The sequence below is a fragment of the Zalophus californianus genome, chromosome 16 (assembly GCF_009762305.2).
Source record: "Zalophus californianus isolate mZalCal1 chromosome 16, mZalCal1.pri.v2, whole genome shotgun sequence".
In the NCBI taxonomy this organism is placed as follows: domain Eukaryota; kingdom Metazoa; phylum Chordata; class Mammalia; order Carnivora; family Otariidae; genus Zalophus; species Zalophus californianus.
In genome coordinates, this window is record NC_045610.1 from 31,333,788 (window position 1) to 31,347,989 (window position 14,202).

The 14,202-nt window shown below is 40.9% G+C and overlaps 1 protein-coding gene across 2 annotated transcripts in view; it reads right to left on the reverse strand.

The window, feature by feature from the left end:
- TOM1L1 (target of myb1 like 1 membrane trafficking protein) overlaps positions 1-14,202 on the reverse strand; it is a 74,159-nt gene that overhangs the window by 38,909 nt on the left and 21,048 nt on the right. For both annotated transcript variants that reach the window (XM_027567589.2, XM_027567590.2), the window contains 2 exons: positions 13,995-14,099; positions 12,691-12,807 (listed from right to left, as the gene is read on the reverse strand). In XM_027567589.2, the coding sequence (XP_027423390.1) occupies positions 12,691-12,807; positions 13,995-14,099 (222 nt within the window). The remainder of the gene's footprint in view (positions 1-12,690; positions 12,808-13,994; positions 14,100-14,202) is intronic.

Genomic DNA, 14,202 nt, shown 5'->3' on the forward strand with positions numbered 1-14,202 from the left:
AAACAGAAAATGCTTACTGTCGCTATTAGTGATAGAAGAAAGTAGTAGTTAAAATGCATTTATAGTGGCCCAATTTTCCTATTACGTTTTATTTAAATAAATAAAGTTTACAATTACAACATCACATCCCAACATAAACTGAACCAAAATTAGAAAAAAAAAAAAAAAAGTCAGGAATACTATCCTTGTTAGGACTACCCGGAGTCACTGCATTAAGCCAGGACTGCACTCCCCAAATTAGCTTTTCCTCATAAGCATCAGGGGCATCTACAGCCGACACACTGATTCAGAATCTCCAGGGCTGAGGGTCTGGGAATATATACATATACATATTCATATATACATACACATACACACACACACACACACACACATATATTATTTTTTAGTAAGCATCCTGAAGTGTTTCTTATGTACACGGACAATTTGAAAACTGCTGCCTTACAACTGATATCCTTATAGGCAAGCCTGAGGAGCATAAAACTAATACTCATATTTCTTCAAACCCACGTCAGCTAGAATTTGTAAACATAATAAGGTCAGGCAAGAACACCTTCAAAATGAGAGCAACAGAACTTGCTAGATCCTCAGACTATTCCACTATCTTACTCGTTCTCCCTCAAGAAAGACAGACCTGCTGAAAAACTTAGAGTCGACAAAACCCATTTAGAATCTCAAACCATCTATTACAAGAATCCTGACAGGAAATCTCTAAATAAATCAATCAAAGCATTAATAATTGCAATTTGGACTCAGAGGTAAAAGCCACTACCCTCTACAGAATCCTAACAAAAATATTTAGAAGACAAAAGGAAATGAAAAGGAAAAAAGAAATACAGACAGATAAAGGATAGACTCTGGGTTTTGTAACTGCAATCTGCAGCCAGAAAAACCATCCTCTTTGCTAAGGACATGGCCACTATCAGTAGGGGTTGGCAAACTTTTTCTTAAAGGCCCAGATAGTATTAAATATTTTCTGCTTTGTGGACCATATGTTCTCTGTCAGAGAACAGAACTACCGGACTTTGCCATTATAACATAAAAGCAACCACGGGTAATATGCAAATAAGTGGGTGTGGCCATATCCTAATAAAACAAAGACAGGTGGTGGGCTAATTTTGGCTTTCTATGGCCCCCTGGAATAGTGCAGAGAGAGCAGACTTTAGACTCAGTAGACCAAAGGCCACCCCCATATGCATACCTGAAATGGGATTTAAATGTTAGATTCAGGGTTTTTTTAACTTTTTTTTAAGATTTTATTTTTATTTATTTGACAGAGAGAGAGACAGCAAGAGCAGGAACACAAGCAGGGGGAGTGGGAGAGGGAGAAGCAGGCCTCCCGCCCAGCAGGAAGCCCGATGCGGGACTCGATCCCAGGACCCTGGGATCATGACCTGAGCTGAAGGCAGATGCTTAATGACTTAGCCACCCAGGCGCCCCAGTTTTGTTTTTTCACACATCTACAAAACAAGGATAACAACTATCTTGCAGGGTTGTTGTAAAAATAGGAAATGGTAAAGTGGAAACCCCAGGGTGACTGGCATACAGTGGGTAGTCAATAAATGTATTAATGACTGCATAAGAAGTATCACTGGAAAGTTAACTAGATAGCTAATACAACCCTGTAATACACCTTTACTCAGGACCCAGTGTTATTCCAAGGAGAGAACAAAGAACAGCCTTTAACATAACCCCCATGATGAACGAGAACTTTTCCATTACTGAGTATAATGAAATTGTTCTTGCTCACTGGCAGCCTTACTAGAGCCATGTCAAGATCAAGAAAATACAATGGCTGTTAGATGCTCGTGACAAAAATGTAGAAATTAATTTGAAATGAATTTGCAGCCAACATCAATAGCCCCCAGTCACAAGAAGACCCTCTCAAAAGACAGATGGAATAGAAACATGAAAGGAACATCACATTTCTCAGCAGGTTTGCAGAGCAGAATTTGAAAAACCTTTTCAAAAGCCAGCCCACTCTGATCTTTGCAATTGATGTCTGTCTCCGAGGAGGGCCATGCCACCTGGAAAGAGCCTAGATCAAGCAAGAGGATGGGTCAGAAGTTCCCCCACAGTAGGCACCTGCAGGGCTGTGGATGTGGGGAGCCAGCGGGGGAGAGAGTCACAACACAGAGTAACAGCTGCTGGTGCATATATCCATCACAGAGCCCCTGGAATTGCCCCCCTTAAATACCATATCAAAGCAAAGGTAGGCTTCACAGTTCAAGGGAATTTAACAATCAATTCAAAAGTCCTTAGAGCAAAACAAAAAGAGCTCATTAAGAGCTTCTTCTCCTGACATCCAGATGGCTCCTAGTCCTCCATGGAGGACTCAGGAATTAAGGAAGGAGGTCCTTTTGCACTTTCAACTCCAACTGTAAGCAGCCCACATTCAGCAACACAGTCCAACTCAATAAAAAGAAAAAAAGAGAAGTGCCTGAACATCTCCCCTGAAAAAGTGAAAACGGTAAGAAATGTGTTTCTTGCAAACCTTCTCTGGAAATATCTGCAAGGCAATACTCTTATTATCAGCCCATAACATACTTCCTCCCTCTCTGTCTTCCCTACCCAGACTGCAGGAGCCCCAGAGAACATCTCTATCTGCAAAAAAATAAAAAAACTACCCTTCCCACCCTAAAACTGAACAGTTCTCAGCGTCACTTGCTTGTAGTCCTTTTCCTTTACAGACATGTCAGTTGAGTGAATAGCAAATTAATGGTCAAGATCATACTCAAAAACATCATTAACTCAGTAGAGTCTTTCTGATTCTTTTTCCTAACCAAATATTGTCAAAATTTTATTTCCCCAAAAGCTTTTGTCTTCAGTAATTCCTTAGCTCCTTTATCCTAAAGTCATTAATTCTTCAACAAAGATCATCAATCTATTCAATTCAACAGAAATTTAATGAACTCAGGGCGCCTGGGTGGCTCAGATGGTTAAGAGTCTGCCTTCAGCTCAGTCATGATCTACAGGTCCTGGGATTGAGCCCCACATCAGGCTCCTGACTCAGCAGGGAGTCTGCTTCTCCCTTTGCCTCTGCCTTTCCCCCTGCTTGTGCTCTCTGTCTCTCTCTCTCTGTCAAATGAATAAATAAAATCTTAAAAAAAGAAATTTAATAAACTCATTCAGTGTGCAGAGCATGTGCTATAAACATGCATAGTTGTATGGATTTAGAAGTATACGACTTGGTTACTGCCTTCAAGTTGCTTCCAACCTAGCTAGAGAGCTAGGAAAAAAACAGGTGAGCCATCTACACTATAAAGTCAATGAGAAGCAAGTTGGTATAATGGAGAGAACACAAGTTCAGGAGAATAAGGTTCTCCCTCCAGCTCCATGACTTGCCACTGTAAAGGAAGGGAGATGGTCTCAGAGATACTGAAAGTCCCTTCCATAAGTTTCTGAATGGTAAAGACAGTAAGTGTCCAGTGGAGGAGTTTTTATTTTACTGTGCCCCCCCCAATGGTAACAAATTATCCTTATAGCATGAAATTTTAGATTGACCTGATTTTAAACTTCTCTAAGACTAAGGCTTTCTCCAGTTGTATGCTTTTTTTTTTTTTTTAAGATTTTATTTATTTGACAGAGAGAAAGAGATAGTGAGAGAGAGCACAAGCACGGGGAGCTGCAGGCAGAAGGAGAGGGAGAAGTAGGCTTCCCGCTGAGCAAGGAGCCCGATGTGGGGCTTGATCTCAGGACTCTGGGATCATGACCTGAGCCGAAGGCAGACACCTAACCAACTGAGCCACCCAGGGGCCCCATCTCCAGTTATACTCTGAAAATCAGAGCTTGCTTTCTTCTACAGAAGACTAAATCATTCTCTCCTTTCATTGCCCTACTGGGGCTAGGCAAAAGAAAGAGAAGAATGAAGAATGAAATGAGAGGTACCAGGGAAGTCAGCTATTCAAGGTAAGAGTAAAGTAGCCCAAAGCCAAGTGTAAAATGCCAAGAAAGCAAAGGCAATAATCACACGCCACAACATTTCATCCCTGTGACCAGAGCAGAACTCTTGACTCATCACAACACTCAAGACTGGACGCTGCTCAGAATCTTTGTACCCCACTCTGGGAAACTAAAAGAAATCCAGTTTCCAACCCCAATGAAGGTCAAAGTCCACAAGCAATATGGCAGCAGGGAAAGGTGTCTACTACACAAAATAGTTTTTCTGCCTAAGAGACTAACAAAGAGCAGGCACCCTGCTAGTTAGCAGGGTTTCAGGATCTAATTGTTTAGCCTGAGCTGGAAGAACCAATAAGGGAGTTCATATATACCAGACTTCAGATGGAGGGACACAGACAGGGAAAGGGCTCCAATAACAGAACAGGTGGTAGCAGGTAAGCACCCGCAGACAAAACAGAAGAGATTCCAAGTACAGAGGCTGGTTTTAACATTAACAAATTGCACATTAAGACTGTGACCACTGCTAAAGTGTATGTATGAGAAAAGCCAATGAATTTTTTAGAGTTGTCCTATGTATTGAATGCCTTTTGTGCTCCAGATGCACCATCCACACACTCTGCCCTGTTCTATGCCCTGGGGCCTGGCCTGTAGGGAACACCTCACCAGGTCCCGTGCCCTCTCACTTCCGACTGAGTTCAGCAAGCAGCACGCACTGGCAGGAAATGGAAAGCAAGGAAGGAAAGTGAGATCTGGTTATTTTTCCCTCTACTCCTTCCACCAAAAGCACCTCTACTCTTAAGGCTGCTTTCTCCATTATTCTTTCCTTTGGGTTCTGGCAAAACTTCCCTCTTGCCTATTTATGCCTTGGGATATTAGTTAATAACATAGGATAGTGACCTAGCTCCTGTGGTTTCCCTAAACCCTGCATTATCTTGCTGAATAAATAGTACCTTGATTAAACTCTCCTCAAATTATTTAAATTGAGCATGCCATTTGTTTCACTGACAAACCCTACAAAAGCATGAAAATACATACTTAGAATCATTAAAATAGTAGGATGCCAGCAAAGGGCTGAACAAACAGATCAAACAAACAAAAGAGCCTCCAGAAAGATGTCCTTATATTAGAATATAGAATACGAAAGAAGGAGTGTTTGACATTAATGGAGATGATAGGAATTGTTAGTAAATGTTATTTGGACAACCAGCCATTTAATTGGAAAAAAAAATGAAGGTTCAGTCTCTCATAGCAAGGATAAAGATTTTTATTTTATTTTTTAAGATTTTATTTATTTGAGAGTGTGTGTGTGTGTGTGTGTGTGTGTGAACGAGAGGGAGAGGGAGAGAGAATATGAAGCAGTCTCTGCACTGAGTACAGAGCCCAACATGGGGATCAATCCCACAACTCCAAGATCATGACCTGAGCTGAAAACTGGAGTCTGACACTTAACCAGGTGCCCCAAAGATGTTTATTTTTAATTTTTAATTATTTTTGAGAGCAAGTGAGCGCAAAGCGGGGGGGAGGGGCAGAGGGAGAAGCAGACTCCCCGCTCAGCAGGGAGCCCGACGCAGGACTCAGTCCCAGGACTCTGGGATCATGACCTGAGCTGAAGGCAGACACTTAACCTACTGAGCCATCCAGGAGCCCAAGATTTTTATTTTAAACTACATAAAATCTAGGGGAAAGGAAAACATTAATTTATCAAAGCTATTTTTATTGAGTGATTATATCATGCCAGGCACTGCTCTGGGAGCCAGAACCTGAGCACTAGGTGAGATGAGCTTTGTGGAGCTTCCATTCTAGTAGGAAAAGGCAGCTGAACAAATATTCAAAAAAAGCGTCCGAGTGCTAGGCAGAGGACGAAATGGCAGGAGACAAAAGTCGAGAGTCTAATGCCTGGGGAGTCAGGACAGGTTTCTCAGAGGAGGCAACATACTAAGCTCAGAGTGAGGAGAAAAAGCTGGCCATTAGAAGACGGGGGAGCATGATGGTTGAGCATAAAATACTCTCTAGCCAAGAACAAACTTGGTGTGTCCACGGAACAGGAGGGTGGCCAGTGTACATGGACCGAAGAGAAGGGTTGTGGAAGGAGAGGTAGCAGGAGCTGGTCAGGAGGGCTCTGTGGCCAGAATAAGGAGGTTGGGGTTTTATTCTAAGTGTGACGGGAAGCCACTGGATGGTTCCAAGCAAGGACAGCATGAGGTGCTCTACCTTTTAAAAAGTTACATAGAGATGCTCAATATCATTAGTCATTAGGAAATGCAAATCAAAATCATAAGATACCACTTCACACCTGCTAGACAGCTATTTAAAAAAAAACCCAGAAAACAACAAGTGTTGGCAAGGAAGCAGAGGAACTGGAACTCCTGTACAGTATCAGTGGGAATGTAAAATGGGGCAGCCACTGTGGAAAGCAGTTTGACAGTTCCTTAAAAAGTTAAACCCGGAGTCAGAATTACTATACGACCCAGCAGTGCTACTCCTAGGTATATGCTCAAAAGAAATGAACACAGAATACAAAACTGGTAGATGAATGTTCATAGCAGCATTAATAGCCAAAAGGTGAACACAACCCAAATGTCCATCAACTACTAAATGCATAAATAACATGCAGCATATCCACACAATGGAATATTATTCACTAAAGGAATGCAATTCTGCCAGGTGCCCCATGAGTGAACCCTGAAAAGAGGTTAATGATGTAGAAGTGAAAGAAACCAAACAAATAGCCACATAGTCCATCATTACATTTATATAAAATACCCAGACTAGGTAAATTCACAGAAATAGTAAGCAGGTAGATAGAACTGCGCAAAGACAAGAAGGGGGAGAGACTGCTCAATGGGTATGGGGTTTCCTTTTTGGAACTAGTTCCAAAAGTTTTGGAACCAAGTAGAAGGAATGGCTCCATTGTGAATGTACTAGATGCCACCACATCATATACTTTAAGACTGTTACTTTTTATTTTTTTAAAAAGATTTTATTTGAGAGAGAGAGAGCACGAACATGAGCGTGTGCATAAGCAGGGGGATGAGCAGAGAGGGAGAAACAGGCTCCCTGCTGAGTAGGGAGCCCAATACAGCTTGATCCCAGGATTCCCAGATCATGACCTGAGCTGAAGGCAGACGCTTAGCGGACTGAGCCACCCAGGCACTCTGGTTAATTCTTTTTTTTTTCATGGAGGTTAATTCTTTATTATGTGAATTTTACCTCAATTTTTAGAAAAAGCAAGCTGTATAGTTTTTGGTTTCTAGCACATACTCAAGATCCAGTATTATACTCAAGATCCTGAAAACCTTCCTGATAACAAAATACCTAAAAAAAAAAAAAAAAACCTGCTGGATATAATATAATGCTATTTTAACAAACATGCCTAAGCTTTCAAGAAAGATTGAGAAAGCCTCAAAGGCTGAAAAACCATATAGGACCCAAGATAGTAGAGGCAATAAAAGTACAAGGCTTGACCCATCTGTCAAGATCCAATAACCTTGAGAGGCTGGGGTCTGATCAAGATAGGACGATGGATCAAAGACTCCCATATGCAGCTGGGATCCCTAAATAGCTAACCGATATGTAAAATAAGAAATGTATATATATTGGTCTCTGCCTCCGGTTCCTGACAAAAAGCTCCTAAATCCCTAGGAATTCCCTGGGTGACAGAAGCATCTTAAGTTCTAATGAGGCAACTCTTGGTGGGCTTCTAGAGGGGGGCTGGTCACCAGAGAGACCAAACCACAATCAGAAGCTTGGAACTTCAGCCCCACCCTCCATCCTCTGCGTAGGGAGAGGGGCTGAAGATTAGAGGTAATAATCAATATGCCTATGTGATAAAGTCTCCATAAAAATCCCCAAACAAGGAGTTTAGAGGGTTTCCAGGTAGGTGAACACATCCACATCCCAACTCCAAGGGTACAAAAGCTCCTGCAGCACTTGGAACCCTTCTGGACCTTGTCCTGTATCTCTTTCACCTGACTATTCATCTGCATCCTTCGTAACACCCTCTATAATAAAGCAGTAAATATAAATGTTTCCCTGAGTTCTGTGAGGCATTCTAGCAAATGGTCCAAACCAAGGAGGGGGTTGTGGGAACCCCCAGTTTACAGCTTACTGGTCAAAAGTATAGGATACTCAGATTTTTGCAACAGGCATCTGAAGTGGGGATGGTCTGACGGGACTGAGCCCCTAACCTGTGGGGTCTGTGCTAACTCTGGGTAGTTAGCGTCAGAACTGTTTAAGGTGAGGGGGTACAAAACCTCTCACACCTGGTGTCAGAAGTGTCATGAGAAGAGAAATAGTTTTCTTTTATGAGCTAATTGAGAGTATAAGAAAAAAATTCCAATTCTTGACAAAAGAATGTAAGAATAGCACTCTTCACGAGATCTCTCTGTGTTACTAACGAGAAACATAAAAAGAAAAATAAAGTTACACATTCAATAGGTTCCATAAAACCAAGCTGATCAGGTGCCAGAACCCATTCAGCTTCAATGGGCCATGAGTGGTATTCTAACGTTGATTTACACCCCAAGTCTCTTTATTATTCAAGCCAACACACAGCCCTAAACACTGGCATCGAAACAGCGTATTAGCATTATCCTTGCAAAATGCAACCAAACATCTGCACCCAAAGACTGACAAAAAAACATTTCTGTGCTCTCCAGAATGGCACACAGTATAAAGCTGGATGCGCATATTTAAATGGGATGTTCCAGCGTACATTTTTAATGAGGGATTGTGTGCCACAGATGGATGAAGAGAGGAGAAAAGTCATAAATCATGTCACTTTAGAAGCTCTGGAAGGCCTGTGAAGGCCATATGGCACGAGAAATATTGCTGTGGCCATTTCTGAAAAATACTACCTGTCCCATAGTCTTACTCTGATATTAATTTTTAAATTTTAGGTTAACACACTTGTTACACATCATGAATCACAAAATTTATTATCTGTAAAAACCTTCAAGTGTGGATTTTTAAAAAAGAATTACTACATAGGAACTATATTTAATGATTAATTTTCTTTTTAATCTCCTAATAGGATATATTAATATCACCTTTGTTTGTTAGGTATCCTCTTAGCTCTTCATTTTATACATATAGAAACGAAGTCCAATGATCCTAAATGATCTGTCCAAGGCCAAGAACCCCAAGAATCCTTAGCAAAATGATGGGAGGTTCCTACATAAAATATTCTAAAAATAATAAACTTACAGCTCCGGATCCAAAATATTGATTTGTTTCTCAAGGCTGATATTCCTTAGGGTGTTAACATGCTCAGCAAATGGGGATTCTCTGGTCAAATTGGTTTGTAAATGTTGAGTTAAATAAAGACTCTTAGGCACCTATACTATACTAAGAAGCTTATGAAGCTCCAAGGGGAAAAATATAGTAGGTAGTTTTGCAAACTTATTTGACCACAGAAGTAATTTCCCACACATAGAATGTAATATAAGTGGTAAATGATGTCTTCAACTGTTTCCTAGAATTTTGTCTTGCTTCTTTAGAACTTATCTCAATGTCACCACATGCATCTTTTAAAAATTTTATCTGGTTATATTGTCCTTCAACTTCTATCCCTTTAGGGTTCTCTTCTGTCATCAGAGTGAAAGCCCACTCTGGCATGGTATAGAAGGTCCTCAATAACCTGTACAGACCAGATCTTACCACTCCTCACCTGGGGCTTTATGTTCTCAAGCTGTGGTTTTAAATCCTCTTCTTATTCCTGGGTACCTGAGATGTACCACAAACTCAAATCCAGTAATAGTGGGTGGGGGGGTGGTGCAGAGTTCCTTAGGAGGTGTATGACTCTCTAGTGATCTCTGGAAGTAGGTCTGCATAGATATAGCCTAAGAAATGAACTTTTAAAAAAATTTTTTAAAGATTTATTTATTTATTTGAGAGAGAAAGAGCACATGTGCACGCAAGCATGAGCAGGGGAAGGGGCAGATTGAGAAGCAGACTCTCTGATGAGCAGGGACGTAACATGAGACTCAATCCCAGGACCCTGGGATCGTGACTCAAGCTGAAGGCAGACGCTTAACTGACTGAGCCACCCAGGTGCCCAAAGTGACCTTTTTTTTAAAAAATATTTTATTTGTGAGAGAAACAGAGAAACAGGGCACAAGCAGGGGAAGGGGGAGAAAGAGAAGCAGACTCCCCACTCAGCAAAGAGGCCAATGAGGGGCTCGATCCCAGGACCCTGGGATCATGACCTGAGCCAAAGGCAGACGCTTAACTGACTGAGCCACTCAGGCACCGGAGAACTTTTTTTTTTTAACAGCCTTTTAAAAATTTAAAAACCATTCTGAGTTCATAGGTGGCACAAAAACAGACAAAGGCCTGCATGTGACCCACTGGCCAGAGTTTGCTAACTCCTGGATGAGGGGAAAGCATAATCCAGAACATCTAAGACTGCCCACAAGGGGTACTGCTGGAAGGAAAATGAAGGATGTTCATTCCCAGAGACTATGAAGGCTAGAACAAGATGGCACAAGGGGCAGCTACGAGACAGCTGAGGGATGGCAGCGGAACAACCAGGCAGCACAAGCAGGCCCACGCCTCTCTCCCCATCTGAGACCAGAGAGCTGAGACAGGAGTATCACTTGCCAGGTGGGAGCAATGCAGGTGGGGGCAGAGACATGGGGTATTATATCCAGTTACTGGTAGCATGCAGAAAAAGTAGGAAGCATAGAATTCCGAAGACCAGCTATCAACATATCCCACCCGGCATTATTCCCTGCCAATCCCACACACTCTGAAAACGGTACCAACCACATGCCGCTGCGATTATGTCCGTCCCCTGGCACAGCTGGGTTGGGTCACAGAGAATGCAGGCTGCTGCCAGGGAATTGCACACAAAAATGAGCTCACTATCCGCAATCCAGCAGATACCTGAGGAATGTAACTGAAAGAAGTAATGAAGAATTTCCACTCAAGGAAGGAGAAGCCATAGAGCAAATGGAAAAAGCAGCCAAAAAATAATTACTACCCTTAGAAAGACAGAAGGGGAAAGCACATCCATGAAAAAAAAAGTTACAAAAATCCAAACTGATTAAGAAAACAATTTTTTTAAAGATTTATTTGAGAGAGAGAGAGAAAGAGGGGGAGTAGGGAGAGAGGGAAAGAATCTGAAGCCAGCTTCCCACAGAGTGCCGAGCCCCTTGCAGGGCTGGATCTCACGACCCCAAGACTATGACCTGAGCCGAAATCAAGAGTTAGACATTTAACCGACTGATCCACCCCGGCGCCCTGAGAAAAGTTTGTGAGATAAAATGTTCATTAGAAGAGCTGAAGAGACTGAGGTGCAAGTTTCAGAGAAATACATGGAATGGAGGAACTTGCCTAGAACTACAAAAGAAGGAAGAAATGAAAAGTATAAGAAAAAAAAGTTGAGAGATAAGAAAAATACAACTGGAAGTTTCATCATCTAAGAAAAGTTGCATATGAAGAGACCACATGGTAGAAAAGAAATACTTGAAGAGCTAAGAATTTCCTAGAACTAAAATACCCAGATAGCGATAGGGCAAAAAGGCCTATCAAGTACTAAGCAGGATAAAGGAAACATACACATGCACATACATGCACATATATCCCTAGACATATAGTAAAAGTGCAGAAATATTAAGATAAACAGAACTCATAAATGCAACAAGAAAAAAAAAAAAAACACTAAGACCCAAGAATCAGAATAACCTCATGCTTCTCATCAGCACCACTGGGTACAAGAGAACAATGAAGCAGTATTTTGGAAGGACTGAAGAATTTTGCACTGAGGATTCTGTATCTAGCCAAACTATCAGCACTTGTTATGGCAGAAAAAAGACAATTTTGGACATGCAAACACCTGAAGTTTACCACTAGTAGTGATTCAATGACATAGCAGGAATATTCAAGTAGTAATGTTGAAAGAGGAAATTTTTACAATTTACTATTTCTCAAATAAGCAATGATCAAGAAAACTGTTATCTCCTAACGGTCTAAGAAGTTAAAGGAAAGATAACAGCAACATAAGCAGCCAGGAGTGGGAGTCAGAGAAACATAACAATAGGATTAGGTTCTGTAACTTGTTCAGGAAGAAAAAGACTCAGACTGATTTCCCCCCCTCTAAGTTAGCGTGTTAAAGTGTATTGAGATTGAGAACTATTAGAGGGAAATGTATATGGATGTACAGACAGAGGGAAATGTCTGGGAGGGCCATGGTTTCAGTAATAATGAACCACTCGTGCTTTTCCTCACATGCTCCCATAGGTCCAAATGCACTGTTCATGTCTTCCTCCAGAGCATGAGTACTGCCTTCATCTAACCCTCTCCAAAAACCTTCACCATTCTCCTTGCCCCCACCGCTGATCCCAATGTATGATAAACAAATTTCTATGACAGCACCTACAACACTTATTTAAACTGGTTGTTGACAAAACAATCTTGTTCACTAGACACAAGTTCCTTGGGGACTCCTTGCTTCTATATTCTTTACCACCGTTGTTGTTACTCAGTATGTTTGTTGACTGGATGGGTATAAAGGCAACTTGTACATATTTAAAACAGTTAGTGACTAACAGAGATTGTATATGACCAAGGCTCTAAATGATTTAATGTAGTTAAATCATTTATTGTGAGAGAGTAAGAACCATGTCTAAATAATGATTATGTCTGTGTTAAAGTCATCTCTCCATCTCCTTGTTAAGTTTAGATATCAGCGAAGATGAACTAGATAATATTAAAGTTATTCTTAGAGCCTTGAGATAGAAGACACCTTAAAAGACTGTGTGACTGACGGCTCCTGAAATCATACTACACCTGCAGAAGCTCTATGTCTTCACGGTTTTCAGATCCAGGAATATTCTCCATCAATATGGCAGACATCACTCTCACATTCATTTTCACCATATCCAATTCACTGTGCAATTTTGCAATCTGTGGACAGCAACACAATCACAAGTGTGACACGAAGAATGTTTACCTTGTTTTCTGCTACCAAGGAGATATTTGCTAGTAAAGACTTTTGTGAAATTTAATGTTTTCAAATTTATATAAATATCTATTGTTTTATAAATGTACAATCTGTTACCTTCTAAAAGGACTTGAGATCTCATGTAATAAATTTCTAGAATTATGCTAGAAATGTGCTCTAAGAAAGTTAAAAGTGAAGGGAAAAAAGATTAGAACCAATACAGAGAAGGGAGAAGGTGACTATAGTGGGAACCTGGACAAAATGGCAAATGTTAGTGGCAAAACCAATGGAAAAAAAAATGAGCATTTTCTAGTTCCCATGGTGTTAGAAAATGAAAAAAAAAAATCAAGAGAAAAAAACTTTTTTTCTTCTTGCACTGAATTCTAAGAGGAATCAATCACATGGATTTTTATAGAATACTGAATAATAATACAAAGTCTTAAATGACAGTTCCTTCAGCAGAACATAAATAAGCGTCAATAATAACTGATTAGCTGGACCTCTGATAAATAGATATAAACAAAAAAAGTAAATGTAAGTCAGTTGGTACAATTATTATTAGTAATAAGGCTACCACTTACTGAGCTCCCTGAAACGAGATATGGACAGTCCTATCAGGAGTAACAGGAATCAGCTGGTTGATACAAGATCCATTCCACCGCCCAGCCTCCACAATGACAAAGCCACTAACCAAGCACAGTGGTTAAGAACTTGGGCTTTAGAATCAGACAGAATCCATAGGATTCCTTCTACTTAGAACTGAACCATGATCAGTCACATATCATCACTAAGCTTCAGTCTTCTCCTCTATAAAGTGAAAGTAATAATGTGCCTCCACCTCCTAATGTTAAGAAGGATAAACAAACTGTAGGGGTGCCTGGGTGGCTCAGTTGGTTAAGCATCCAACTATTGGTTTCGTTCAAGGTCATGATCTCAGGGTTGTGAGACTGAGACCCATGTCAGGCTCTGTGCTCAGCATGGAGTCTGCTTGGGATTCTCCCTCTCCCTCTGCCCCTCCCCCTGCATGCATGCTCATTCATGCTCTCTCTCAAATAAATCACTAAGTAAAAAGAAGAAGAATAAATAAACTATATGAAGTGCTGATAAGTTAGAAAGAGTCATCAATAAATATAGTTGTCACTGTTGTTACCTGTTCTGGGACCAGTATAAGAGTAGAGCTCTTGGGAACAATTACAGAAGGAAGAGCTGGTGCGGTAGGAACAGAGGTTGGTGGATTCGAGGAGATCTGAGTGGCCTATCAATGTGAAATATGGAAATATTACTACTGGAATAACACAGCCACCCCAAGCCCAGTTTCTCCATTTAGATGGCTCAATCACTTCTCTCAATCAAAGGTC